The sequence below is a fragment of the Pezoporus flaviventris genome, unplaced genomic scaffold (genome assembly GCF_033815535.1).
Source record: "Pezoporus flaviventris isolate CSIRO_AGI_PZ_B2104156 unplaced genomic scaffold, CSIRO_AGI_Pfla_v1 ptg000036l, whole genome shotgun sequence".
NCBI lineage: Eukaryota > Metazoa > Chordata > Aves > Psittaciformes > Psittacidae > Pezoporus > Pezoporus flaviventris.
This window is the reverse complement of record NW_026892584.1, coordinates 10,622,932-10,649,294: the sequence shown is the minus strand read 5'-3', so window position 1 is coordinate 10,649,294 and position 26,363 is coordinate 10,622,932. Positions and strand designations below refer to the sequence as shown.

General features: G+C 38.4%; 1 protein-coding gene across 6 annotated transcripts in view; it reads left to right on the top strand.

The window, feature by feature from the left end:
- Positions 1 to 26,363, top strand: part of KCNQ1 (potassium voltage-gated channel subfamily Q member 1) — a 402,777-nt gene that overhangs the window by 73,361 nt on the left and 303,053 nt on the right. For all 6 annotated transcript variants that reach the window (XM_061463088.1, XM_061463083.1, XM_061463084.1 and 3 more), the window contains exon 2: positions 10,549 to 10,639. In XM_061463088.1, coding sequence (XP_061319072.1) covers positions 10,637 to 10,639 — 3 coding nt within the window. In that variant the 5' untranslated portion in view covers positions 10,549 to 10,636. The remainder of the gene's footprint in view (positions 1 to 10,548; positions 10,640 to 26,363) is intronic.

The following is a 26,363-nucleotide window of genomic DNA, read 5'->3' as shown; positions in this document are numbered from 1 at the left end:
ACTGAACCTGAGATCTCATTCGCAAGCGGAAAATAACATTTACACATATATCAAAGTATTTGCCAGCTCCTTATGGAGATAAGTTGGTGTTGTACACCTGACTTTAAAGGGGCTGGTGCTAGCTTTCCCTTCCTAAGGCTGTGGGCCACAAAATGCTGCCATCTCCCAGGCCTCATTGTCATAAATGAATTTTGAGAAATCCTTGCTCCTGAAGTTACATGACTGAGAATTTAAGATTCTTCTACAGAATAAATAGGATTTCTTTATTCTGCAGCTTCAAAAGAGCTCTCAGAAATGTTTAGATGCTGCATGTTTTTTTGAGTGGAAACATCGTGTTTGAGTAGCTGAAGTTGACAACGGCAATAGGTACTCACATGCTAATGCATTTTTTCTTGTATAATGTTATACCAAGTATGCTTTTATTTAGTGCTGGTTGGGGATAACACTGTAAATCAATATACTAAAGTTTATAATATAAACTACTATTTTTATAGCTAAATGTTGTGATCATTATAAGTGGGCAAGTCTTTTAAAATTCTAATTACAGAAAAATCTGTGGAGAGGAAAAATAAAGGGCATGTCTGGCAGCTTCAGCAGTGAGACCATTACTGTGCCTACAGCAAGGTTGTGTGGCCACTTAATAGCTGAATTTTTGTTACTTATGTAGAGCCACTGTATTGCTGAATAAAGGCCCTTCCTGTAAAGTTAGTGCATAAAGCATCTTACACCTTTGATTACTTCATCTTAACTTTTCTTACAAGAAAGCTCTTTGGTAGTTGAGTGTACAAGTTTGAAGTCCTATCTGAAGTATTTTGGACAGTAAATCATTGTATAATGTAATGTGGAGGCCTCAGAGCTGACTATGATAATCTTGAACACTTTTCTTTCAATGCTACTTTGTTTTCTTTGGGGCAGAGGATTTTACTTTTTTTCTTTCTTAATTGTATTGCTTTCCTTTAGTATCCTATTAGGATTTCATCCATTTTTTTCTGTTTGGTATATTGGCTGACAGGTATGGCTGGAAAAGACAAGTAAGTTTAAAGTCAAGCGAGTATTCCACTTAACGCTTCAGAGTTTGCCTAATTTCCTTCCACCTTTATTAGTTCATTTTAAAAGATGCTAATTTTCCCTGTGAATCTGGGTTCACTCATATCCTCAGTTTTCTATGGTCACACCACCTACAGCTGCTGCTGTAGACTGGTAAATAGATTGCTGTTGGAGGAATGCTACTGATACACTGAAATATTAACTTTCTTATAAAATGAGTATTGAGCATTTCTGTATTTTTTGGCATTTATTTATAGAGACTTGTATTTACAGAAAAATTCTGTTGCTGTTAATGTAAAAACTGCCTGTCACTTTCTAGACTCTTTTTATTCTCTTCCTCCAGGGGCACTTGAAAATTTCCATCACGCTTAAAGCAAACTGATATGGTCAAGTTGCCATAGCTTCCAAGCAGTATGTCTCTCCTCCATCAAACACTTTCTCCTCTCTGGAAATGGAAATGTCTATCTGCTGAATTCTTCTGCTTTCACCCTAGAAACGTTAATGCGTCATATAGCTTCTCTTCCTTTCTTCAAAGCTGTGATGCATTAAGCGTGCCATGGTTCTCCCCTAGAAAGGTACAGGAGAGAACTGAATGTGGAAAAGCTCAAAATAAGGTGACAATACTGATTTCTATGAAAGCATCTGTCAACTTTAGATACCTTTAGATAATTAAGGCAGAGGATCGTAATGGAAACGATGGCGAGAGTACTTATCCCAGCTTCAGATCTTTCTCACAGTCTTCATCTTACTTGCCAGCACTGATGAAAGTACCTTTCAGACACAGTTGTTTCAAAAGAAAGGAACACAAAAAGGCATTTGGGGATCAGGTGAGGGAGTAGGCCAGAGTTGCTCGGGTCTGGTGTCACTTCAGTAATATCTAGAATAAATCGAATTAAGCATCTATCCAGGTCAAAAACTCAAGTTATGATTACTTCTGCCCCATTTATATGCTTATGTATCTGTGGCTTTTTAGTCCCCATCACTGTTTCACTCTATTCGCAACTAAAGATAAAGGATGCTGCCAAGAATGTCAGTATTATCTTCCTCTTCTGGTGGTTTTTTAGTGAGCTAGCAGTATGGTTTGTCTTTATAGAACATACAGAAGAGTAAGTCCTGATTTGTACGCAATAAAATTAGTATATGAGTTTATGTGCACTATTAAATAAGTTGTACAACATTGTGGGGTAGTGCCACTCTTCTTGGGTGTGAAGACAATGTTTCCTTTCTTCTGCCTTGGTTTACTTCTTTGGTGTAGGATAGGGTTCTTACTTGGTGTAATGGTTTAACCCCAGCCAGCAACTAAGTACCACACTTGGCTATGTGCCATATCCAGAAGCTGGTTACTAAGCAATCATTCTGGGAGCTGAAAAGCTGACCGAGTCTAGTTTTTCTGCAGTATTATGGGATGCATATACTTTAGGAGACATAATACAGTGTCCTTTGGGCTTTAACTGGGGAGGAAAAGTGATTTTTAGCGGTACTGCTGTGATGAAAGCAAACAGGAAAACAAACAAAAAAAAAGGAGTAATAGATACAGCTCTTGAAAATGCTCTGCCAGATGGAACTATCAAAATAGTCTATCCAGCCCAAACAAGAGAAGCTATAAGAAGCTGTGTTGCTTGTTTAGAGAAGTATTGTGTATTTAAGGAAAGTAATTTCAAGTTCATTTAAGGAAAAAAGGTACAGATTTTATTTAGAAAAATTTATTTAATTTAGGTTTGATAACAGCAAAGCAGTGCAGTAATCTAAGCTTGGCAATTTTTCAAACACTGGGTTTTACAAAGTCTCAAAACTTTTAGTATTTTTCTTTTAATATTTGGATACTAAATTATTTTGAACTCTGCTGCCTTGAATCTGCTTTTGCAAGAAAAGTGGAATAGCGATGTAGTGAGCCCTCAGATGAGCTGTATAAAACTCCATCTAGAAAACAACTACTGCTTCTATTGTGGCGCTCGGTTTCTAGAACATACCTATCTCCTGTATTTTTTCCCCTCTCATTAAAATGAAAATTTATCTAATGAAAAAGAAAATCCTCCATTACAATAAGAACAAACCATTTGATTTCAGTTGTGGTATGTGACTGATAAGTTGTCCTGAGCCCCTGTTTGCAACTTGTGTTTGGTTTTGCCTAAATCTGTCTATTGTGTAAAATAAGGCAGATGTCCACCCTCACTGTGACAATAGTACAGCATGAGGGTAGTTTAGCCTCGGATCCTCTGGGGGCCTTTTGAGGGATGTTACCTGTTTTGCTGGTACTGCAACCACCAAGTGACTTGGCCTTGGCAGCTGAAAAGCTGTGGTTCAGTTCTGCTTATTGCTTGTATGTAGGATTAAACCAAGTGTAGGCTGTATCTGGCACTGACGTGCACCTTGAGATGCATCCTGTGGTGTGTTAGAGCTGCAGGCAATGAGTGCACGGTAGGTGAAGTCTTTTGGAATATGCTGCTGGATGATGCACTTGCTTTGCATGATGCTGCAGGACTGGAGCAAACCTGAATGTGGAACTGAGAGAATGAGGACAGCACACAGGATTGTACTGGTTTCATAAAGGTATTTTAGAGTCATAAAAAGTGAAGATCAGATGTTGCAAACAAAACAAGCTCTAAAAATTACATCTCCTTGTTTGTGTGTTTCATCAAACCACCAATAGTAAGAGGAAATCTTTTGTTGTTTTATAGTATATTCACTGCATCTTTCTAAAGTAAGAGCACTAACGAAAATCCTCTTGCTAAGTCTGAAGTGCGTGTGAAAAGAACTGCAAAAGTTCTTTTGGTTTGTAGCACTGGGTGAATTCCCCATTCCTTTCCCCACTGTGCGTGTGCACTTACTCCTTCCATGGCTGCCATGTTGCTGTGTTGGGATTTCATGTTAATGATCAGACACATTGGAAGCTCATTATGAATGATTTGAGGAGCCCTGATAAATTTTCTGCAGTCCAGTGGTTCACATCTCTTGGGTCATGGGCTTGTTTCAAATGTAGCATATACTTTTTCCAGTTTCTTACACAGTACCTATCATCTTTTTCCTGTTCAACCATGCCTATTCTCAAAGGAACTAATACGTCGTTGCAGGATGCAATAACATTACTTTTTGTAAGCAGTTAACCTTTCCTCTTGAAGCATCTTGACGTCTGGTTTGCATTTCTTCTGCAATCATACCCTTTGCCAAGACCTTAAATGCCTTTCCTGCAATAATTCTAATGCTGTATCCTAAATGATTTTTGATTCATTGTGTGTTTTGTGTTTTGGTACACTGCCCATAATTTAAATTATTTTTACAGACTCTAATCTTCCAGAAGAGCCACATAAGTGTGACAGAAGCCTTGCTTATTTAGCTGTATAGCTAACCTGTTTTTCTTGGTGTCAGACTGCCCTGTATTATGTATGATCTTTCTTGTACAATAAAACTGCTTTCTCAGATGAGAGCTAGAAGACAGAATTTCTTTGACAAGGAGTGAAGGAGCTGGTTAAAAATTATGCCATTGTTTCCTTCAGGAAGCACCAACTATACTTTGCCTCGTGGTTGGAACAAATACATATTAACAGGAAGCTTGATCTGATAGACCTAAAACTAATGCAAACAGAGCATTCACACTTTGTTACAGTTTTTTGATGGCAAGTGACAACTGAGAATAGTGATCTGTCTACTAGCTTGGCCTGTGTAGGACATAGCAGAGAGAAAGCATGCATTGTACAGGAAACTCTTGTAGACAGCTCCTGGAGGGAATCATGCTTCTCTGCATGAATGCAAATATACTTCCCCCTCTGCTGGGCATCTTCATGCCACAGGCAGGCTGGAAGATGGGAAGGGGCTGTACTCTTCCTTCCTTCCTCTGCCTTAAAAACAAAGCAGAAAAAGATAAGACAGATCCTTAGAGGAAAACCATGCAAAAAGGCTGAGATACATGGCTAGAGATTTAAACCCCCACCTTTCTTTTTTTGTTATCAGGACTAAATTACTTATAGGTTGTTGGTCTCTTCTAACTCCATGGTACAGTAATTATTTTATTTATTTATATATATATTTTTTCTTTCATACTTTGGCCTGTTTAATGGATCTAGACCCAAATTAAAGTTTATATATTTTCAGAAGTTAAATGATTCTCTCCTAAGCAAGTTAGCTGAGCTGGTTAGGCAACACAGCTAATGCAGTTGTTAAACAATTTTCATTCAAGCATTAGAGAGCTCACAGACATATTCTGGAAGAAAAATACGTGAGTTTCAAGAAGTTTCAAAGTTGGACCAAGGTATGGGCAAAGATGAACTGAAGTACAGAGCTCCTTCATTCTAATCAGGGACCTTCACCAGAACATTCTCTTAAAAACACTCTTTTTTTTTTTTTTTTTTTTTAATGGAGGAAGTGACAGAGGACTCTGACGTCCACCACTTGTATAATTGAATGCTCATTAGTCTTGTATTAGTAGACTGGCACTGTGCTCTGATAGTCTGTAGTCATGACAGAGTAAGTGTCTTTCCAATGTTCAGTTCAGACTTGATAAAGAGTTCAGCATAAGACTTATGCATACAGGTTATTTGTATGTGTGAATTTCATTAAGGGTAAAAGTTTTCTCTGCATGGTGAAATCCCATTTCCTTTTTAAAAAAAAAAACAACCCTATCTGAGTTTCTCACTTTTAAAACACATTTTTACTTGACACTACACCTTCATGATGATCCCGTAAGCCAAATTCCTCTCCTGTATTACCTTCCTGGCAATGCTGTTTATCATCTAGAGTCCTATCCTCTCTCACCTGTCCTCCTCCACAAATTCTACCTATTCCAATTCTCACTATTCCACCCCAAGCAATCCCCAAATGCCTTGAATGAAAGAACAAGAAAGAACTGGAGCCTAGCTGCAGTATGAAATTACTTGATATGGATTAGTATGAATGTTTACCTAGCTGCACTGTGGAAGTGACTGTGTAGTACTGTGTGAGGTGGTTAGGGATTTATGTTGACTTGTAGTAATATTAAACCTGTTGGGTTTTTAATCAGGATTTTCTTGATGAAAACTAAGTAAGAATAATTTATCTGGCCTAGAATGGAACAGAATATATGACAAAGTGAAAAAGTGATCTCCTGTCTTCTTTGTGTGTCTTACCTGAAGTTGTCAGTCTAAGTGCTCACCTCAATAATTATTTTTGTTGCCTGGAAAGCTGCATGAAAATGTCCTGTTATGGTATCATTGACTTGTGTTCACCACCTGAGAAGTAAGTGTCAGTATGCGTTAGCTATGGAGATGAAATATGAAATAATGGTGCTGTTATATGTTTTAATGAACTAACATGAACTGGATATGTAGCAGCATTATAGTTTGAAAACTGTGATGATCGAGATAAGAATCTGCCCATATTTAATCTGCACACTCATGTTGTTCATTCTCAATGTCATCCTTCCAGCTCCTCAAAGCTGTATGCTTAGAGGAGGCTATTTTTTTTTTGTGTGTGTGTACAACTGTCTTTACCTATGAAACCCATCACAGTTAAAAGCTGAATAGCAAAAAAGTTATTTACTCTGTAAAAAACAAACAAAATCCCACAAAAATACAACCAACCCACCCCATGAATTACAGGTTTAGTAAAGAAGTTGCACAGTTGGTGACTAATCAAGTCTGTGACTGAACAAAGCTGTGCTTTCAAAGAGAGGCAATCCAGTTGCCCAAAAGTAAGGTGCAGACAGAGATTCAAGAAGGAGGCTTAGGTAGAATGGTACCAAATACATAGAAGAAATGAAAATATTTTTTTTTATTTTCAGAGTTTTTTGTTTTTTAAGCGTCTGTCATTTTCTCCAGTAGCCAGAGAGGATGAACTGCAACTAGGCACTGACCTCAGGCCAAAAATAAAAGAGCACAGATCCAGAAGGTATAAGCTAAAATAGTATTCCCTGTATGCAAGGGCACTAATAGTTGGATACCTTCAAGATTAATAGCTGTAATGAATAAAAGGTGTTTGAAAGTGAAGAGCAGACTTGAGCAAGCTCTTATGTGACATTGGACAAGGAAAAAATTGCTTGCAACATTCTTGCTGTTAAAAGAAATATAGAACTGTTAGACATGAGTTAACTACAAAGCTAAGTGGTTTTGAGTGAATCTAGTGATGCAGTATCTATGACTTATCTATAAGCAGGCAGATGCTACTTTGTAACCTGGGACAGGAAATATGAAAGACTTCACATGGTATCACCTCATCTCTAGTGCTTACTTGGCCCCGCAATGTAGGAGTTAGATTAGAGTTGATGACTGCCAGAACTCACCACTTTGCTTCCTTTCTTGAAGATGGTCTCATTTACACATGGAGGATAAACAATCAATGAGTTTCAGGAGATAAAAGATTGTTGGTTTCCAAGAGACTCAGCCTATCTGACTAAGCAATATCTGACTAAACACCTTCATTTTGATGGGGATAATGTTATTTGTGGGTATGAAGGTGTCTTATGCTTCAACCTGGAAAGAGCACAACAATAAATTTCAAGAGTTTTTCTGGGGGTGGAAAAAAAAATTAGTAAAATTAGTAAGCCTGAAACAGGTCCATGTGCATGAAAACCCATGAAAGTAAGTAGTGCGGTTACTGGCACTTGATGCAGTTCCTATGTCAGCCTTCAGTTTCACTAATAGTAACAAGCAAAGAGATTTGGCAAACAATTTACCCTAAGTTTATTTACCTGTCACTTAGGCACACAGACTTCAATCCTTATTAGGTTCTCTCGCATACCTTCAGTCCTTATTGGGTTCTCTTCAGTTGTGTTTGTTTAGGGAAAGCATAGAAATGGGATAGTCTTTGCTTTGGTGCCCTCTTGTGGGTTCATATTTGGATATACTGGCCAAGTTACACTTCTAAACAAGTTTACTATTATTAAGGGATATAACAAATATTAACTGTTACTGCTCAAGGTGTGTTCAGACAGCTTGTACGATCCCATGCAACTTGTTCTTTGCTTTGAACTGACACTTAGAATCATAGAATCATAGAATAGCTAGGGTTGGAAAGGACCTTAAGATCATCTAGTTCCAACACCCCTGCCATGGGCAGGGACACCTCACACTAAACCATGCCACCCAAGGCTTTGTCCAGCCTGGCCTTGAACACCACCAGGGATGGAGCATTCACAACCTCCCTGGGCAACCCATCCCAGTGTCTCACTACCCTAACAGTAAAGAATTTCTTCCTTATGTCCAATCTAAACTTCCCCTGTTTAAATTTTAACCCGTTATCCCTTGTCCTGTCACTACAGTCCCTAATGAAGAGACCCTCCCCAGCATCCCTGCATAGTCCCTCCCAGCATACTTCCATGCATACTTCCATCTATGTTGGACCTTTTGTACAGAGAACATTAGCTGCCTCTATGTAACTGAACCCATATTATGTTCATGTTGTCATGTGTACTGGTCTTAAGCAATTGTGGGAATATTGCAGATGGAAGGGCTGGACACTTGGGTAACATTTATGTTATGGTTCATGTGACTGGCTCATCTTTGCATACCCCTGCCTGTACACCTCCCTTCTATTTAAGAATAGCTGAAGTTAAGAGATAGAAGCTAAAATGAGAGGATTTTAGAGATAAATTGGAAACACTCACATATTCATACTTTGCCTAGGTAGAGGTATATTATCACATGTGTGTTTGTGTTGATATATGATAATCTCTTCCCTAACTTCAGTTCATTATCACTTACAAATTTGATTTTTGTACCTAATTACCTCCAAACCTCCCCTCCACAATTTTGTAATGTTTACAGTATCAATTGTCTCTGTGTGCACTGGACTCCCATGGCCTTTCAAAAGATTCACCCAATCAAGTTCTCACTTATATGAAAAAGATAAAGGCTTTGCCAGTTTGCAGCCACTGGTGGTTGGTTTTAGTATTTCTCCTCTTGAGCTCAGTTTTATTTATTACATCTTTTTTTGTTGCTGTTTTTTCTAAGGGAAAAAAAAACAACCCTGATTAACCATTTTGGAGATCTGTTACAGGGGACACACAATGATTTAGTTGCTGGATTTTGCAGCAGGTTTCTGTCAAGTCCAAAGGATGGGTATTGCTTGTCTCAACAGAATTGTGAAAAATATCCCTAACAACTAGCTCTGTGTTTAATAAGTGAATGTTTTAAGTCTTGTTCATCTCTCTGGTTGTGTTTTAAAAAGAAACACGCAGTTTTTTGGGAACAGGAAGCTGCCTGTGCCAGTGTATAGTGGATAGCATCCAGTTCAAGTGTTAAATGTTTTGCTTCCCAAATGCCTTATGTTCCTTTACGGCAAGCAGCAGTCCTGTGGGGTGGTGGGTACAGCTGAAGCTGCTCAGGGAAGGGGTTTGAAGGCAGAGGCTGTGGGGCTGGGTAAACTTGCTTTCCATCTGGGGGAAGAGGCTTTCTGGGGGCTACAGGCAGTTGGGCTGAGTTTGCTGCAACTCCCCAGCAGTCCAGAATCTTACAGAATCACAGAACCATTATAGGTTTGGTGGGACCTCTGGAGATCATCTAGTCCAACCCCACTGCCAAGGCAGGGCCACCTACAGCAGGTTACTCAGGAACATGTCCAGGTGGGTTTTGAATATCTCCAGAGCTTCTTTCGGTGCTCTGCCACCCTCAACGTAAAGTAGTTCTTTCTCATGTTGAGGTGAAACTTACTGTGTTTTAGTTTATGGCCATTGCTCCTTGCCCTGTCATTGGGCACCACTGAGAAGAGCCTGGCACCATCCTCCTGGCAGCCACCTTTGAGATATTTATATGCACTAATGAGATCCCCCCTCAGTCTCCTCTTCTCTAGACTAAACAGGCCAGGCTCCTGCAACCCCTCCTCATGAGAGGATCAGATTACTGATCCTCTCTGTGGTCCTCCACTGGACACTCTCCAGAGAACCAGGACCCTCTCATTAAGGACTCACCTGGGAAGGGGGGACCAGGGAACAAACCCTTATGTTTAGTCTCTATCTCTCTCTGATAGTTAGTTAGAAGTTTTGTTTATTTAAAAATGGAATCACACCTAGGTTGTATTTCAGATGCCAAATGTTAGATTTTATTTATCTGGGGCCTTTTGGGGATTGGTTATAAAACACAGTGTGGGCAGAGGCTGTTAAATTCTGGCTTAGTTGTTTTTTCTTTTGCAGTTTATTAGAATTTGGAACAGCAAAAATGCAAGCATTTGAAATATGTTGGGGGTGGGGTGGTGATTCAGCTGTAGTAGTCCCTGCAATGGGAAAGAGCAAGGAATGTTGTTTTCTGGACGGGCTAGGAAACAGCAAGGTTTAGAACTAGGCTAACGCTAATAATGTGCTGTGGTTTCATTTGTTAATGTCCAACCCAAAAATTTAGTGTCTGAAGAGAAAGTTGCCAACATGAAGCAGGATCACTCAAACTTACCAGCTGTGTTTTAAGATAATCCAATACAAATGACTTCTGTGTGTGTACAGATAATTTGTAATGATGTAATTATCTGACAACTCTCTAGGTTCCTATTAGACTGTTACATAAGTTTTTTTAAATTTCATTTATTTATTTATTTTATTTACAGCTTCCTTATTGTGCTGATATGCCTTATCTTCAGCGTGCTTTCTACAATTGAACAGTATGCAGCTCTTGCTACAGGGACGTTATTTTGGATGGTATGTATGTAGATGTTAAATCCATTGATGTACGTTTGATCTTAATGCGCAAATTCTGATCTGATGAGTTAGTACCATATCTAGCAGAATGTTCCTTATGGTTGAATTGACAAGAGGCTTTTCTGCTTTTCCCTAACAAGTCTGTGAAGCCAAAGAAATAACCAGAAGTTATGGTAGCACAAAACTCTTGTATGGCATATACTGAAGGGATCTGTGTGGTGTCTAACTCACATGGCTGTTCTAATTAAACTTGAATCCCTTATATTGCTCTGGTTAATCCATTTTTTCAGCCATACTGAAGGCCAGACACCTCACCATAGAGGGGGAAAAACCTAAGTGGAAGTCCTGTTTTTTAGCTGATGTCAGATTTGTCTTTTTTTTTCACAAGTGGAAAACTCATGTATTTTCATTGACTTTAGGGTTAAGACAACTTGCTCCACCTGTCACACTCAGTTTGCCTTTACTAGAGAAAGCATGGTTACCTTTTGTTTATAGTACAATAGTGCTACAACAGATATGTGGCAAGAAATGTTCTGAGAGTATTACTGTTCTGCCAGCTTAGATTTCATTGAAGAGTTTTAGTTTTGAATTTTGAGAAGCATGGTTTTAAACATACAGAAAATTTATGTATTTGTTCTCAGTGTATGTCCGTGGTAGGGTACTCCTTGCTAAATCATTGATTTCCCTGCATTTGTAAATAAGTGACCATTATTTTACTTGTGAAAACAGTGACTGTATTGAGGAAATGCTTACTAGCAATTTAAATGTTTGTTCAACATTCTTTTAGCAGTGCACCAGTAATATTATGTATGATATCATTATTAGCAGGAAAAAAATAACTTTAAAACCACATAAATTATTATAATTTTTGTCATTTTATCTATTCAGTATACTAAGGTTTTATACTTAATATGAATAATGTAAGAATAAGAATATATATTAATTTGTCAGTCATACTATTTCTATTTAAGGTACCTTCATGCCTGGTATATTACTTTTAACTGACTTGGAAGTTATTTGAACTCATAGGTGTAACTTTATAATTAATTGCCAGGTAAGAGAGTCAATACAAGCATTTCTTTCATTTTGTTGTTTTGTTTGTTTGGTTGGTTTTTTTTTTAATTATTTTTTTATCCATAACTATTAGCTATGGATACTTCTACCAATTTCTGTGATGAATTTCACTTGTGATGATATCTCATTTATCTTTGCAATATATCATAATGTTTTACATGTGTGGGTTTTTTTCAGTGAAATAAATTCCAGTGACAGCATCACCGGTGATGTTTTCTTTTTTCTTTGAAATCATAGAATCATAGAATAGTTAGGGTTGGAAAGGACCTTAAGATCATCTAGTTCCAACACCCCTGACATGGGCAGGGACACCTTACGCCAAATCATATCGCCCAAGGCCTCGTCCAATCTGGTCTTGAACACCACCAGGGATGGAGCATTCACAACCTCCCTGGGCAACCCATTCCAGTGCCTCACCACCCTAACAGGAAAGAATTTCCTCCTTATATCCAATCTAAACTTCCCCTGTTTAAGTTTTACCCCGTTACCCCTTGTCCTATCACTACAGTCCCTAATGAACAGTCCCTCCCCAGCATCCCTATAAGCCCCCTTCAGATACTGGAAGGCTGCTATGAGGTCTCCACGCAGCCTTCTCTTCTCCAGGCTGAGCAGCCCCAACTTCCTCAGCCTGTTTTCATATGGGAGGTGCTCCAGTCCCCTGATCATCCTCGTGGCCCTTCTCTGGACTTGTTCCAACAGTTCCATGTCCTTTTTATGTTGAGGACACCAGCACTGCACACAATACTCCAAGTGAGGTCTCACAAGAGCACAGTAGAGGGGCTGGATCACCTTCGACCTGCTGGTCATGCTCCTTTTGATGCAGCCCAGGGTACGGTTGGCTTTCTGGGCTGCAGGCGCACACTGAAGCCGGCTCATGTTCATTTTCTCATTGACCAACACCCCCAAGTCCTTCTCCGCAGGGCTGCTCTGAATCTCTTCTCTGCCCAACCTGTAGCTGTGCCTGGGATTGCTCCGACCCAGGTGTAGGACCTTGCAATCAGTTTTGTATGTTCTTACTGTACGCAGTATATATTATCTGCATGTGTATAACACATTCAGTGTTAATATTAATACATACATATTAATGTATGAAGTGCATTCAGATTACATGCAACATATGTAATATCCATTATGTATTGGTTGTCTGTTTTATCTTTCTAAGTAGTGTGAATCAGTGTTCCTGTTCTGTATCATGAGAAAAACTATGGTCAACTTTTAACATTGAAGTTCTGCTATAATGATTTCTTGGGAATTCAGCAGTTATTTGTTTGTTCAGTAATGGCATATTCTGGTATTGTTTTTTTAAAGGATTAACTGTGGTAATTTTCAAGAAAATTAAGGGGCTTATGGTGACCCATCTGTCCACAGCAGTAGATAGGCCAATGCGTTCTCTGCTCTGTCCAGTTTTGGGGGACTTTCAAAGGAGTTGTGGCACCTTGCGACACAAATATAAATGTCAGAATCTGGTTCTTCTTAGTGTCTACCTTGTAAAATTTCCTATTTTTGTTCTTAAGATTTTACTTTCACTTCTAATGTATCTTTACAAGCAGTAAAAATGAGATGTAACTGAATTGTTGAAGGGGGGGTTAATCATAGATGACTGGTTGAAGAGAAACTGTAAATTGCAAAGGAAGTGTAACAGCATAGAGGGATTAAAAAGCAAAACAGGAAAAACCACAGCTCAAGCTTCTAACCCAAATAGTGATGTAAGGAGACATATTAAAGCTTAGGAGAGCACTCTTTCTACTGCTTTGCAGTAGGAATTAATTTCTCTTTTTTCTTTGTAGAGGGCCTTTTAGTTATACCACAATAATAGTTTTAAGGAGTCAGACAATGGAAGTAGGTAACACTGACAGTGTAGGTGAGCTAAGAAGGGCAAACAAATACTGAGAGAGATCTCAAAGAAGCAGCAGTGTAGCAACAACCTACCAGAAGGAGTATGGGAATCTTGAGGAAGGCTTTTCTGCTTGGGTTTAACTGGGACAGTGTGAAGGAGGGAACCTTTGACCATATAGAATTTTAAGTTTCTAAGACCACAAATCATTCCATGAAACTTGAGTTATGTTGTCTGAGTATATGCTCTGTGAGATTAAAATAATTAAAGTAGCACAGACCTGTAGCAATTTCTTTTGAAGATTATAAAATTGAGAACCTTTCCTTACATGCATTCCAAAGGGAAAATTACTGAAGCTTTCTCAAGAACAGACTGCCTTTTATTTTTGACATAATTTCTTATGTAGAGTAGAATTATCTCTAAATGAATTATACTTTGTAGTGCATCAAATATAAGGCCGAAGTACTTAGTGGTATTGAATGTGTATTGTCATGCTTTGAAATTTTGCCTATTCCAGGTTTGTGGATTTCTTGTAATTTGGTGGGAGGGAGACTTTGACCAGGTAGCCATAGGCTTAGAAATGCAAGAAGTGACTACTGTGCTGAATGTCTGGAAATGAGTGCTCAGAGTTAGCATGTGGGTATGCTGAGCTGAATAGCCCCACAGAGCAAATCTGATTAGATGAGCTTACTGCATGGGCACTGGAAATCTAATTCATCTTGAAAATGAAGTGGAATTACCGTAAAAGCATGTGTGATATAAGCAAACTGCTGTTGTTACAAAACCTGTTCTACAGCTCACTTCTGAGTTGCATAGCATTAAAATGCATGTTGGGAAAAGTACAGAATCTGTTCCCCTGACTGAAAAAAATACTCGGACAAGACCCTTGAAAACACAGTTAAGAGCTATACTGCTTTATATCCTGCATGTAGCCTAAGTATTTTGCTCTGACCCTGTGAAAGATCTAAGCACCTACACGAAGTCTTTTTGAAACCAAGTATACTGGTCACATTAAAGATGGAAGCTGTGTGCCCATTTTCATGAACAAGAATCTTATGCTTCAATAATATAGTCCTATAAGATATTACAATTACATGAAAATAAGAGCTAAAAAAGTTGTTAAGATTATATTATTTATTTTTTATTTTGCTTGTTTTATAATAGTGCCTCCCACTACTAGAGGAGAAAATACAAGATATGTTATCAGTAATTTTACAGCATTTTAAAATGCTTCTATTTTTCATAACAAGAAAAATGTAAGTTTAACATTGGAAAAATAAACAAGGGAAAGTTTATGTGTGTTGCAAGTGGTGTTCCAGTTTTAGACAAAGCTTACAATTAGCTCCTGAATCTTTCTCTGCTTGTCCCCTCACTTCACAAGGCAAAGAGCCTTGATGAAAGCTGTACCTAAATGCAGTTGTAATGGGAGATTAGAAGAGAGTTGGCCTTTTGTTAGTTTCCAGAAAGTAGGCAAAACTTTAAATTTGCATGTGTTTATTTTATCTTTTTTTCACTAGATGGTGCTGTTGGAGGGGTTTGACTCCAGTTACTCGTTGGCACTTGCCCAGTGTGAGCTGGAGTCTGAGCCAAGACAGAGAAAGTATTATCATTTTGAAGGGTATATGTACACTTGGCCCATTTAAAATACTGGTGCGGGAGAGCTTTTGCCATGACTCATGAAGAGAATGTGGTGTATCTGTGTAAAAATTGATTTTGAGACTATATTTAAACTATGGAAAAAAGTAATTCAGGGATGTATGCTCCCAGAGAGGCCATATTTTTCTTTTATTTTCATAAGCAAGGATTTTATGGTGCCAGAACACAGCAGAATGCTGTTATCTCAGCATGATCTAAGAAAATCCAAGTGCCTGATCCAAGGGAATTAAATATTCTGCTGAACCAAGGGATATTTAGTGTGTCTGAAAAAGCTATTTTCTGGTAGGAATCTTATTTCAATATTGATTTCAACAAAGAAAAAAAAAAGGAAGGTTATGTTTTTATAATGAAAATATAAGCTCTTTCCAGCCTTCTGTTTCCTTTTCTACTTTAGCGTACTTCTTACTGAAGATATTAAACAATTTTTAAATATTAAAAGAGTATCAATTAAGCTAAATGGTAACAGTTTTGGGTGATCAAAATTTACATTATTGGCACTGAAATTATTCCTGCTGTTAAGAGAAAGTGGCATAAAGTCTAGGCCTACAAGAAATCTAGATTTTATTTCTTTTTTAATATAATCTTTAGTTCTGAGTATAAGCCTTTGGTTTTATTTGCTGGAGTGTTGTGGGGATCTTGTGAGAAAGAAAGAGAAAAATACCTACAGCTTTTGATCCTGAAGATGGTCTTCACAGAGAACAAATGGTTCAAATAGTTTAAAAGTGGCTCCAGCATTTTATTCTTTTTTGTCCTGATTATCTTCTTTGATTGAGAAGGCCAAGGCAGAGACTTACGATCTGGACAATGGTGTTTTTTTTATGCTTTAAAAAATGAAATGGGATTAATATCTGTAAAGTATGCCCAGTGATAGCTTTACAGACTGATCTAGTCTACAGGCTCTCTCTACAGAACAACTGTAACTGAGAAAGTGAAAATTTGTCTTTGCAGCCTCTGTCTGACCCAGAGTGAGGTCAGCTGGTGTAGGAGATGTATGTGGTGGACTTTAATCCTTTTCATTTGCTGGACCTGCAGATAGATCTGTCAGGGGGTCGCGCCATTGATGCCTGAAGCTGAGGATCGCAGCTTTCATTTAGTGTCAGCTTCTCTACATTTTAGTTTGTAGTAAACTGGCCAAATGTGATTCGAAGGTTCAGGAAATATGAATAGAAATTAAAATCTCCCTTCCCCATTTTAATTAGGGGTTAGTACAGTTAGTAGCTGAAACAAGGAGCTTCCTCTCTATCTGAACCCTGGTGCTTCAGTCTGTGGTTCTGATATTTGTAGCTGTGCTGGCACATAATATGAGTGCTTCTAATCTGCTTCTTTGCAAAATCATCTGTGATGGTTTTAAATGCTGCTGGTAGTAACATCTTAACTTGTTCCAGCTGTTTCCAAAGCAATCCCTTGTCAACTCCCCTGTTCTGTATAGGAGAATTATGTGTTTAATGTAAATGTGATGTTAAAGAGATATAATTACAGAATCACAGAATCATTATGATTGGAAGGGACCTCTGGAGGTCATCTAGTCCAAACTCCCCTGGCCAAGGCAGGGCCACCAAGAGCTGGTTGCACAGGAACACATCCAGGCTGGTTTTGAATGTCTCTAGAGAGGGAGAGTCCATGACACCCTGGGCAGCCTGTTCAAGTGCTCTGCCACCCTCAATGTAAAGAAGGTCTTCCTGAGGTTGAGGTGAAGCTTCTTCTGTTCTGGTTTATGGCTATTGGTCCTCATCCTGTCACTGAGCACCACTGATAAAAGGAGACGTGAAATGAGTCACTCACGTAAAATGTCTATATAGCATAAATGTACTTACTCAGTTGTTTCATTATCCAGTCAAGACAAGTTCCAACAGAAACAGAAGCTCATTAGATATGACTTAGAGGCTGATTCAAATGACCAGTTCCAAAGCAATACAGTTTGTAGGGCAAAAATAATGTCATTCTAGAAGTGGCCAAAAGTGACAGGATATTACAAAAGGCTAATTAATTTGGTTCAGAAGGTTGTGTGAACATGCTTTTTAGTCCAGCTTAAATTCTGCTTTATGTCCATTCTGGAGAGGTTTGAGGAGCCAAATCAGATGCTTCTGAAGTGGAAATAATACTGGCTGGTCTGTTAGGGACAGCTGAACCAATTTAATGAAATGGGCTTAAAAAAACCAAAACCAAACAAGAAAAACAAACCCCAATCAAACAAAAAACCACCCCAAAAACCACCCAAAAACCCACCAAACAAATAATCTGCCCCCACCCCCCCAACTAACCAACCAACCAAAAGGAAAAGCCAAGCCAAGCCTGTAGTTGTTGTTTGGTGCAGATGAAGCCCGACCTGAAAAAGAATGCCAGGAAGGAATGAAGAGGAGATACGGAAGAAAACTATGCTAGGACTGGTAAGTGAAAGATGAGCTGGTTTTTGTTTTCACATGTGCTGAAAACGCAACACTTGTAGAAGGGAGCTCTTTTCCTTTTAAGTCTGTAGAGGGAAGCATTGGACCACACTGTGTCCCATCAGGGGTGGCTGGATTCAGACTTTGGATGGTGTCCTGAAGTAGGTTAAAAATATATTTTGGAAGAACTATTAATAAAGAGATGTTTTTTTCACATGGGCTTGGTGTATTTTATATGAGTAGTCAACAAAAATAACTCTGGGAGAGGGAGGTGGAAGAAAAGGGCTGTGTAGCTGCCAGGGACAGCTCTCGCCGCTTTGTGGTTGTAGCCACAAAATTCATGCTGTTTGGCCTTACCTGATTTCTCATCATGTGGATGGCTTTTAGAAAAAAAACGTGAGAACAATTAAGGCTTTCAGTGAAGTGAACTGGCAAGTATTTGCATGGAGGAGAAAAAAAATAGATACTAAACATGTTAACACACTGAAAAATTTCCAGTATGTTATGTCCTCCCAGGTATGCTTTTGCTATTGGCTTAGGTGCTTCCTTTTCAGGGGGAGAAGTTAAAAAAGATAAAAAGATAAACCTAGATGCAGAAAATTGGTTATTTCCATTTCTGCCTTTTCTAAGAACTATGAGGGGAAAAAAAACAACGAACATCCTCTTCTTGGATTTCTATACCTGGAGTTCTGTGGTGGCCTACCTGAAAGTGAAGTCTGCAAATACATCACTGTAAGTAAAGGAGTTGGAATTTAGTATTTATCCCCATGGTACATTGGGATGAGATAGCTGTGAAGCACGAAGCATTTATCGAGACTCAAACTCTGAAGATTAAGAGAGACTCTGGGAAGAGTCTTCCTGAAGCTGAGGGTGGAGCTGGTGACAGATTGCAGGCCAGCATGAATCACTGGTAGTAGATTGATGCCTTCTGCTGGCTGCTTGGTGGCCTACATGATCTGACATGGTGATCTGCCTCACTGGCAGCGAGACTTAAATGAGCACAATGTCCACTTGTCTTTTTATGCTAAGCAAGCTTCACAGCTTTTCATATGTGAACTACAGTAGCATGACAGTTTTCAGAAATTATTACAATTACTATCAATACAATTACAGTTCTTACAGTAATTACAATCTATATTGCATGTAGTGTTTTGAATATGTGCACCAGAGTTGTTAGTAGTTCACCTGTTCTGAAGAGCTTGTGTTTGCTCTCATGGATCTCATAGCATACTGGTGTTTTGTTTGTTTCTTTTTAGTATAGCTGCATTTAATAAAATCTGTTCAAAGGTGTGTCTAAGAAAATGTCACCACTGAAAAAAGTGTATTTCATTCACTGTTACATCTGTTGTTCACTTTTGCCAAGCTTTCTACTTATGGGTTAAATTTTGACTAAACATCTCTAGGGTGTAAATCCATGTCAAACTCAGAACCTTTGCTGGGTAAACTCTAGAAGAAACATGGTAAGCATATTTTCTTTGATATGATGCACATTTTTCATTATAATATTTTAATAAACAAGCAAGGTACTATAAATTCCATCTTGGAAAAACAAATTTAAAACATTAAACTTGTGAAATACTGGTGCATAGTATGGAGCCAAGCAGTGAAAAGAAAGATTTTTAAATTTAGGGTTTATCTGGATTAGTGTGTAATGTTTGCAGTGACAGGTGTTTCCTTTATGCTTTGCCCAAATGTCTGGAAAGTAGTTTGTCATTAAGTGCTACATTCAGTGTGTATCTCAATTTCAGTATAACTGGAGGGTCTCTGGCTTTGTTAGGTCCTTGTTTTCACATCTGACCTCAGCCAGCTGGAGTCTATTGTTTTAAGCGTAATGTAACAGCTGACATAACATAACGGATATCAAGCTGAAAAACTGAAACAGTGCAGTGAACTGATGCAAAGAGAGGGGAAAGGGAGGAGTTGGGGAGGAGAGACAGGGCAAAACTAGCTTCATGATTCAAAGTGGAAACTTGCTGGCTTGTTTTCCCAGGGGGAATTAGCTAGGAAATAATGGGATGAGTCTGTTGGAGTTCTATTTGCAATTGATTACATATGATAGACTACTGAGACAGGTTTGAATTTGCCAGCTGTCACTAGCTGGTGGCTCTTGAATGGCTTTAAGTGGCCCTTGGTAGGCAAAACTGGAATAAACTCTGCAGGTGTGGTGTAATTGTAGTGCAGCAGAGCAGTGAGTGTCAATGCCTAGAAGAAAGGAGGTTTCAGGAGTTAGTAGAGAGAAAATAAATTGAATGCATGAAGAATTTTACTTTCCTACGTTGGATTAAGTGGGTTCAATTAACTGGCTAAAAAAAAATTAAAAGCAACTGGACTTCTTGGTGGCTTTCTTTTTCTTGGAAGTTTCTAAAGTTAAGTGTCTATAAATTCACTTTCTAAAAGCTTCATTATTTCATTTCTTGACTTCTACGTTTGATGGTAGGAAAGTGTATCACAGCCCTAAGCACTAGCTGCTCTTGAAAGGGAATGAGTAAATGAATCCTCTTAGAAACTTGCCACACTGCAAAAAAAAAGTATCAAATACGTGTCTGTGCATAGAGAAGGGAAAAGATGGTGTAGAGCTCACCCTGTTATTTCTTCATATATATTTATGTATATGATTGTTTACATATATATATGTAATTCTATCTATAGAACATATTTCTGGTTTCAGCAATGATTAGAAAAAATACTGCTAGCTGGATTTCATTTGTATTGGGCACAGTCTCTGTTAACTCCACCCTACTGAGAGTTTATTCCATGGTTTTAGGAGAGAGGGGAAAAAAAGTAAAGAGTTTATATGCTGTTTTTTATGTCTGTGGTATAGGCGACCAAATTAGGTTCTACATTTATAAGTGAAATTTTTATGGCATGAGACTTGCAGTTGTACGGTATGTTTAACTGTGCATATGAGTAGTCATCATGACTTCAGCACAGCTTCCTGTGTGCGTAAATACTAACAGGATTGGGGTGTAATAGGAAAGGTTTTTTTGAACAGTGTCTGATTGTACTTAGGTATAACATAGGAAGCATGAGGGTTTGATTTATGTAACTGCAAGCTGTATTTATCTCACATTTAGTGTTTTAAATTTATTTTTATCAAATTTATTTTGTAGTATGAAAAATGTCAGCATAACTGAAGCTTCAGTTCTGTTAAACTTGTCTTGCAAAAACGGTTTCTGGGACTATTCCTGTTGTAATACGGGGCCCAATCCTATTTTATCTCAGTATTTGGAAAGGTCACATGAAAGAGGTTATTAGAGCTATCTATTGAGTGGCTAGTAATACATAGAATGGCATTTGTTTGTTATCTCAGCTTATAAAATAAATTAATCCTGTTGTAGAGTTTAGAAATTGGTGCATGTACTGAGCTGTTGGAGAAGTTATGATAACCCAGAGAGCTGCAACATTTCTGGTATGTCCTGTGTGTTGTTTACAAACAAGGACAGTGGCCCAGGTGCCTTGCTAGTAACAGCATCAGAGGCTGTGTAACAGAGCAGGTTCTGTTGGTGTCTCTGAGTTGCCTTTAGGGACCTAACATTGAAACAGATGCTCTAAAACTTCTGCACTGCTCAGCTATCCGAATTGTTCATTGATTTCGGGGACCTGTATCTTTGTGTGTTCTTTACGTCAGGTATTTCTATCTAAGCCATAGAACATGGGCGTATTTTTAAGATGATAGAGAATCAAGACTCAGGAACAGCAGGACTTTGAAGGAATAACAAAATAACCAAAATGCCTGTTTTCACACCCAATCTGTGAAAGCAAGCTATGTACTGCCTCACTTTGATGGTTTCCCTTATGCTAATGACACCGAGGCTGACCTTTTTTTCCCTCCAGTATGCTGTTAACATTCTTATTAAGGTACCTTTCTGAAACACTCCTTTCACTGTTGATTTTGTCAGCTTGACAGGGTGTGTTTACATGGGAATGAATGCAAAAGCAGCTGATTTACTTGTACTTTATCCCTCTGCATCTGTTGCCCAGATCAAGGTGAGAAAGGAGGTTTGCTGTAGAGGTAAATTGACTATTCCATGTTCCCTGAAGCAGGGTGGATACAACATATTTCAGTGGTGTTTTGGCTGCAACGTTGCAAACTGTTTTAAATCATAATACATGCATATGATGACTAACCTCCATCTGGCCTATAGGCAGGGAGCTTGACAGCTACCTTCTAGGAGCTCCCCAAAGTCATTGATTTAGTCTGTGAAATCTGGAATGAGTTATACTTAGTGTCCAGGGCAGGGGAAAAGGGAGGAGAGAAAATTAAATATTTTAATCTGTCTTCTGTAATGCCTTACGAACAAGTACCAAAGGTACTTAACTTTGAAGCATTCTTGGGAAGCGAGTATTAGCAGTTTTATGAGTAAAATTGGGTGACCTGTAGCTCTTCCACCCTTACTTGGCTTTGTGAGATAAATCCTTCAGAGAAGCTGGGCTGCACTTTCAAGAATTTTGCCTGCATAAATTGGCACTGCCACCTGAAGAAATGGTCCTGCTGCTCCATTCTTTGTGCCAACACAAGCATTTGTGCAGCTATGTTGTAAACTGCCTAGGAGAACCCAGATGGGTTCAAACTAACCTTTTTTTTTTTTTTTTTGGCCAGATGACATTGTTTCTTTTGGCAGCAGTCTTGGCTTAAAGTGTTAGTTAAGAGTTAAGATTTGTTAGCTTTTTATAGTTAAAAGTGTGATGGAAACTTTATCTGCAACAAAATTTACAAGCTGGTTTGTGTGTTTATTTTTCTTGTTTACAGCCCATTCAAAGGGCTCTGCCTGTAAGATCAAGTACAGCACCTAGTTAGATTGAGGGCCCACATGTTCTAAAAGACTCCAAAGTTCCTACCCTTGTAGACCTTGCAGTCTGAAGAGATAAGGTGGTGTAAATGTGAGCAGAAGGAAGTGCGAGGAGCCTCTTGCGCAGCCAGGCACAGAAGCAGAGTGAGAACATGACTTAAAGAAGTCCCAGTTTTGGCCTGCTGCATGCCTTTGTGTCCAGTGATGGGCCTTAGTGATCTTAACCCTGAAAAGAGAAATATATCTTAATTTTTTGTATCATTTTTTTCAATTTAAAACTTTGAAAGCTTTTTTTATCCATGAAAGCTGAGATTCTGGACATTATTTTACATACTGCCTCTCTTGTATTGATGTGGCTGAATAATGAATTAAGTATTTTAAGTAGCATTTTACATTTGCTTTACAACTGTTTTGCTGCAGGACAGCAGGATATCAGCCTGACAGCTGATTGAGACCAACTTGACTGAAATTAGTTTTATCCTACAGGTCTAGGCATGCTTACTATAATTCAGAGCCAGTTACTGAATTCAAATTGGCAGCTAAGCAGTCTCTACAAACAAAAGCTGTTTTGTTCAAATTCTGTTAGGACAGGAAGAGTGTAGATAGGGTTGCAGAAGCATGTCTCTCTGGAAAAGCTTAAGAAGCAGTCATCTGATAGATTAATCATCTTCGCTGCTGCCCCTCAACAGATTTTTACTCTGCCCAGATTGTACTGCATTTGCTTTCATAGTCTGTTGCAGTGCCTAACTGCCCCAGAAAGCTTTCTTTGGTTTTAACCACCTTTGGTGGTAATTTGGTTGAATCGAATAGGGCTGAGCACTTCCACAATGGGTTACTGTTGTTCAGCTTTGTGGGTGGTAATCTCAAAGATGAGAGGTGCTGTAAGGAGGAGTTGGGTATGGTAATATCTTCGATCTCTTGCTGCCTTTGAAGTGATCATGAATGAGCACGTGGTTGAACACGTCAGTGTAGCCTAGTCCCATAGGATATAATTGTACTATTATGTCATCATTATTACTAATACAATAACAGGAATATTTGGGTTTGAATTACTGCAACTATTTTGATAAAAAGGAAAAAGAAAAAATAAAACCATAGCCAAGCTCCTACTCCCACATATCTCTACACAGAATGCCAGTACTAAATGTGTGTGTAGACTAGTCCTGACATAGCAACTTGCCTTACAGATTCCTTGTGTGTGTGTATGTATGTAAAAATAAAAAAAGCTGCTTGGATATGAGTAGGATTTTTCAGACATAATGACATGTGCTTCTATACTTGCATGTTAGGATTCAGCTCATTAGTAAAATAGTTAAATATTTTACCACTATGAGTCATGCACCTTTTTAAAGCAAGCACAGTTAAAAAGGATGTAAAGAAAAAAATTCTTCCCTTACTTTCGGTTGTGAACTGGAAGCTTCGTGAGTTGCTATCTCATCTGCAAGGAAAAAGTACCCCAAGAAAATTAGGGACTGTTGACTGACTATATTAAAGTATGTACTTACATTTGTGATACAGTGAGTAAGGTGGAGGGAATAGATCTATGTTGTAGACCTTGAAAGCAGAACAAGGTTTGTAGCAGTAATCAAAGTGAGCAACTTTCTAAACAAAGACCTGTTTTTATACTTTGATAACAAAACTGGGATAGTCCATGTTAAAAAGTTGGAAAAATGCTTTCAAGTGGTATAGCGATAACATGAAATTTTCTTTTCTTAATTGACTTTGTCAGGGTAATAGCCAATGAGAGTCAGAGGTGAGAAGCTCAGCCATGCATCAAGTGGCACAAAAATGCACTTTGTAGCCATTCTGTCAAATGACAAATCCCAAACCAAACAGGCAGCCTGTCAATCTTTGCTTTCTCAAGGTCAACAAACACTCTGAAATGCTAGTGAAGACATTAAGAGAAAGCTCTTTCAGGAGTTGATTCTACTTCTGGAAAGCATCTGAACTCTGGTTTTAAATGTGTGGACACAAGGGACCGTTAGGTTTCACATCTCAGGCAGCTTCGTTTTGTTTCATAATTTATATGAAGGGATGTTTCTCTCTTTGAAACCAAATGATATCTTCATAGATATGTAATGAGCTCTGTGATCTGTATCTAAATTCTGATTTCTTCTGATTTTGTATCTGCAATTAGCTTTTATTTAGAAAGAAGAGACTAGTGTTTGTAAGTGCGTGGGGTAAGGCGTTTTCTTTTGGTCCTTTTCTCACAGAAGTCTTGCTTGTGCTCTTTGCTAGGGAGAGGGAATCAGAGATAATCCAGACAAATATCCTCTTGCAACAGAGTCAGGTAACAGATTTTAAAGTCTTTCTAATATAAGAACTCCTCAGCGCTATGCTTCCTGTAGATTTCCCACAAATGTGTAGGTTATTGCTACTTGCATCCGGTAGGGTGATCATCTGGAAAACAGCAGATGAGAAGTGAGAGATTCTGCTGCTATAGCACTTTGAACATAGAATGGCATAAAAATGCAGGGAACCCTCATGACTAGCTTTAGTCTTACATATCCATTTGTTATGGAGAGAACAAGGAGACAAGCAGGAGAAACATCTCTTATTTCCAATGACCATTACCTCTCTCTGAGTTGTCTCTTCCTTGAAACAGCCGTCTCCTCCTTGCTTTTAAATTTGGTTTGGCATTGACAAAGTTGCTAATAGGTCTTTCTTTTTTTTTTCATAATATTTAAAGTAAATGTTGAGCTAGACCTTCACTTACAAAGACTAGTTGCTTTAGAGAGTTGGAGTAAGATGATGGAGACTGTCAGTGAACCCTTTTGTGTGAAGATATGAAAGGTGAAGGAGGAAATGCTAAGTGGCTTGGATGAGGGATGAAGCTCACAATCAGATACTTGCCATTTCTATGTTTCTGTCGTTTCTTGAAACAGGGACTTCTAGAGTATTGTAACTCCTGAATAAATAACAAATGTTACTCATTTGTGACATTTGGAATTGTATCTTCTGTCATTCCTTCCTTAGCTTGAACTTAAAAATTGTTACTGACTGAAGCAGTCTACCAGGCATGGAGAATTCAAATACACAGAAAGCCAATGTCGATTAAAATTTGTGTGTGTATGCTTCTGCCCTTTTAGAGTTGTGAGTGACTCACATTGCCTTTCTGAATGTGCATTTAGGCTTTCATGGACGGTATCACTCTGCTTGCATGTCAGCTTTTCAAAATTAAAATATCTTTTAGTCACTTTTATATAAATATTAATCCCTGCCTCTATCCTGAGAGGCTTCAGGACCAAAAGAATAGTGAACATTTTAAAACAAAAATGAAAATTGAACTGGTATGGTGCATCCGTTAAAACTGTTACTCTTTTTCTTGTTTATACTTACTCTTGGGTGGAAGGCTGAAAACAAACAGTAAAAATATTTTCCAAAGGTTTGTGTTTCTCTCTTTTAATTTTGTTTTATTTCCCAGTAAGGTAACTTTCATGTGCTGTGGGATCAAGAACAAAAACAATGGCATCAGACTGACCAGCATAGTGGAAGTGATATACAGAACAAAGAAGGCTTTTTATATGTAATCTCTTAGGTTTTTATTCATCTCAGTTCCCAATATGGGAAATCAGTAATTTTCAGTCACTTTGGTAAAGTAGTATTAGGTCAAAATCAAGCAGTCTTTTTAACGAATGAGTTTACTGTAATGTTCCTGCCTCTAAGGTTATCGTTTCAAAGCAGCATGCTTTTTACTTTGATTTATTTATTGTCAGTAGTTTATCAGGCCTTTGTTTGAGTTAGGAGCCATTGTGGGAAGCCAGAAATTGAACTTTATGTAATATAATCTATCTGTCACTTAGCATCACTGTTCGGGAACTGATACTAACGCATTCGGACTTCAGCATCTGGAGCTCACACTTGAGTTTTCAGCCACTAGGTAGGATCTAATGTTTCAGTGCTTGCATGTAGTTCTTTCCTAGCTATTTCCCATCTGTGTGTGATTGTCCCACTTACATAGGGGTCAGTGACCAGTGTTGCCAGTG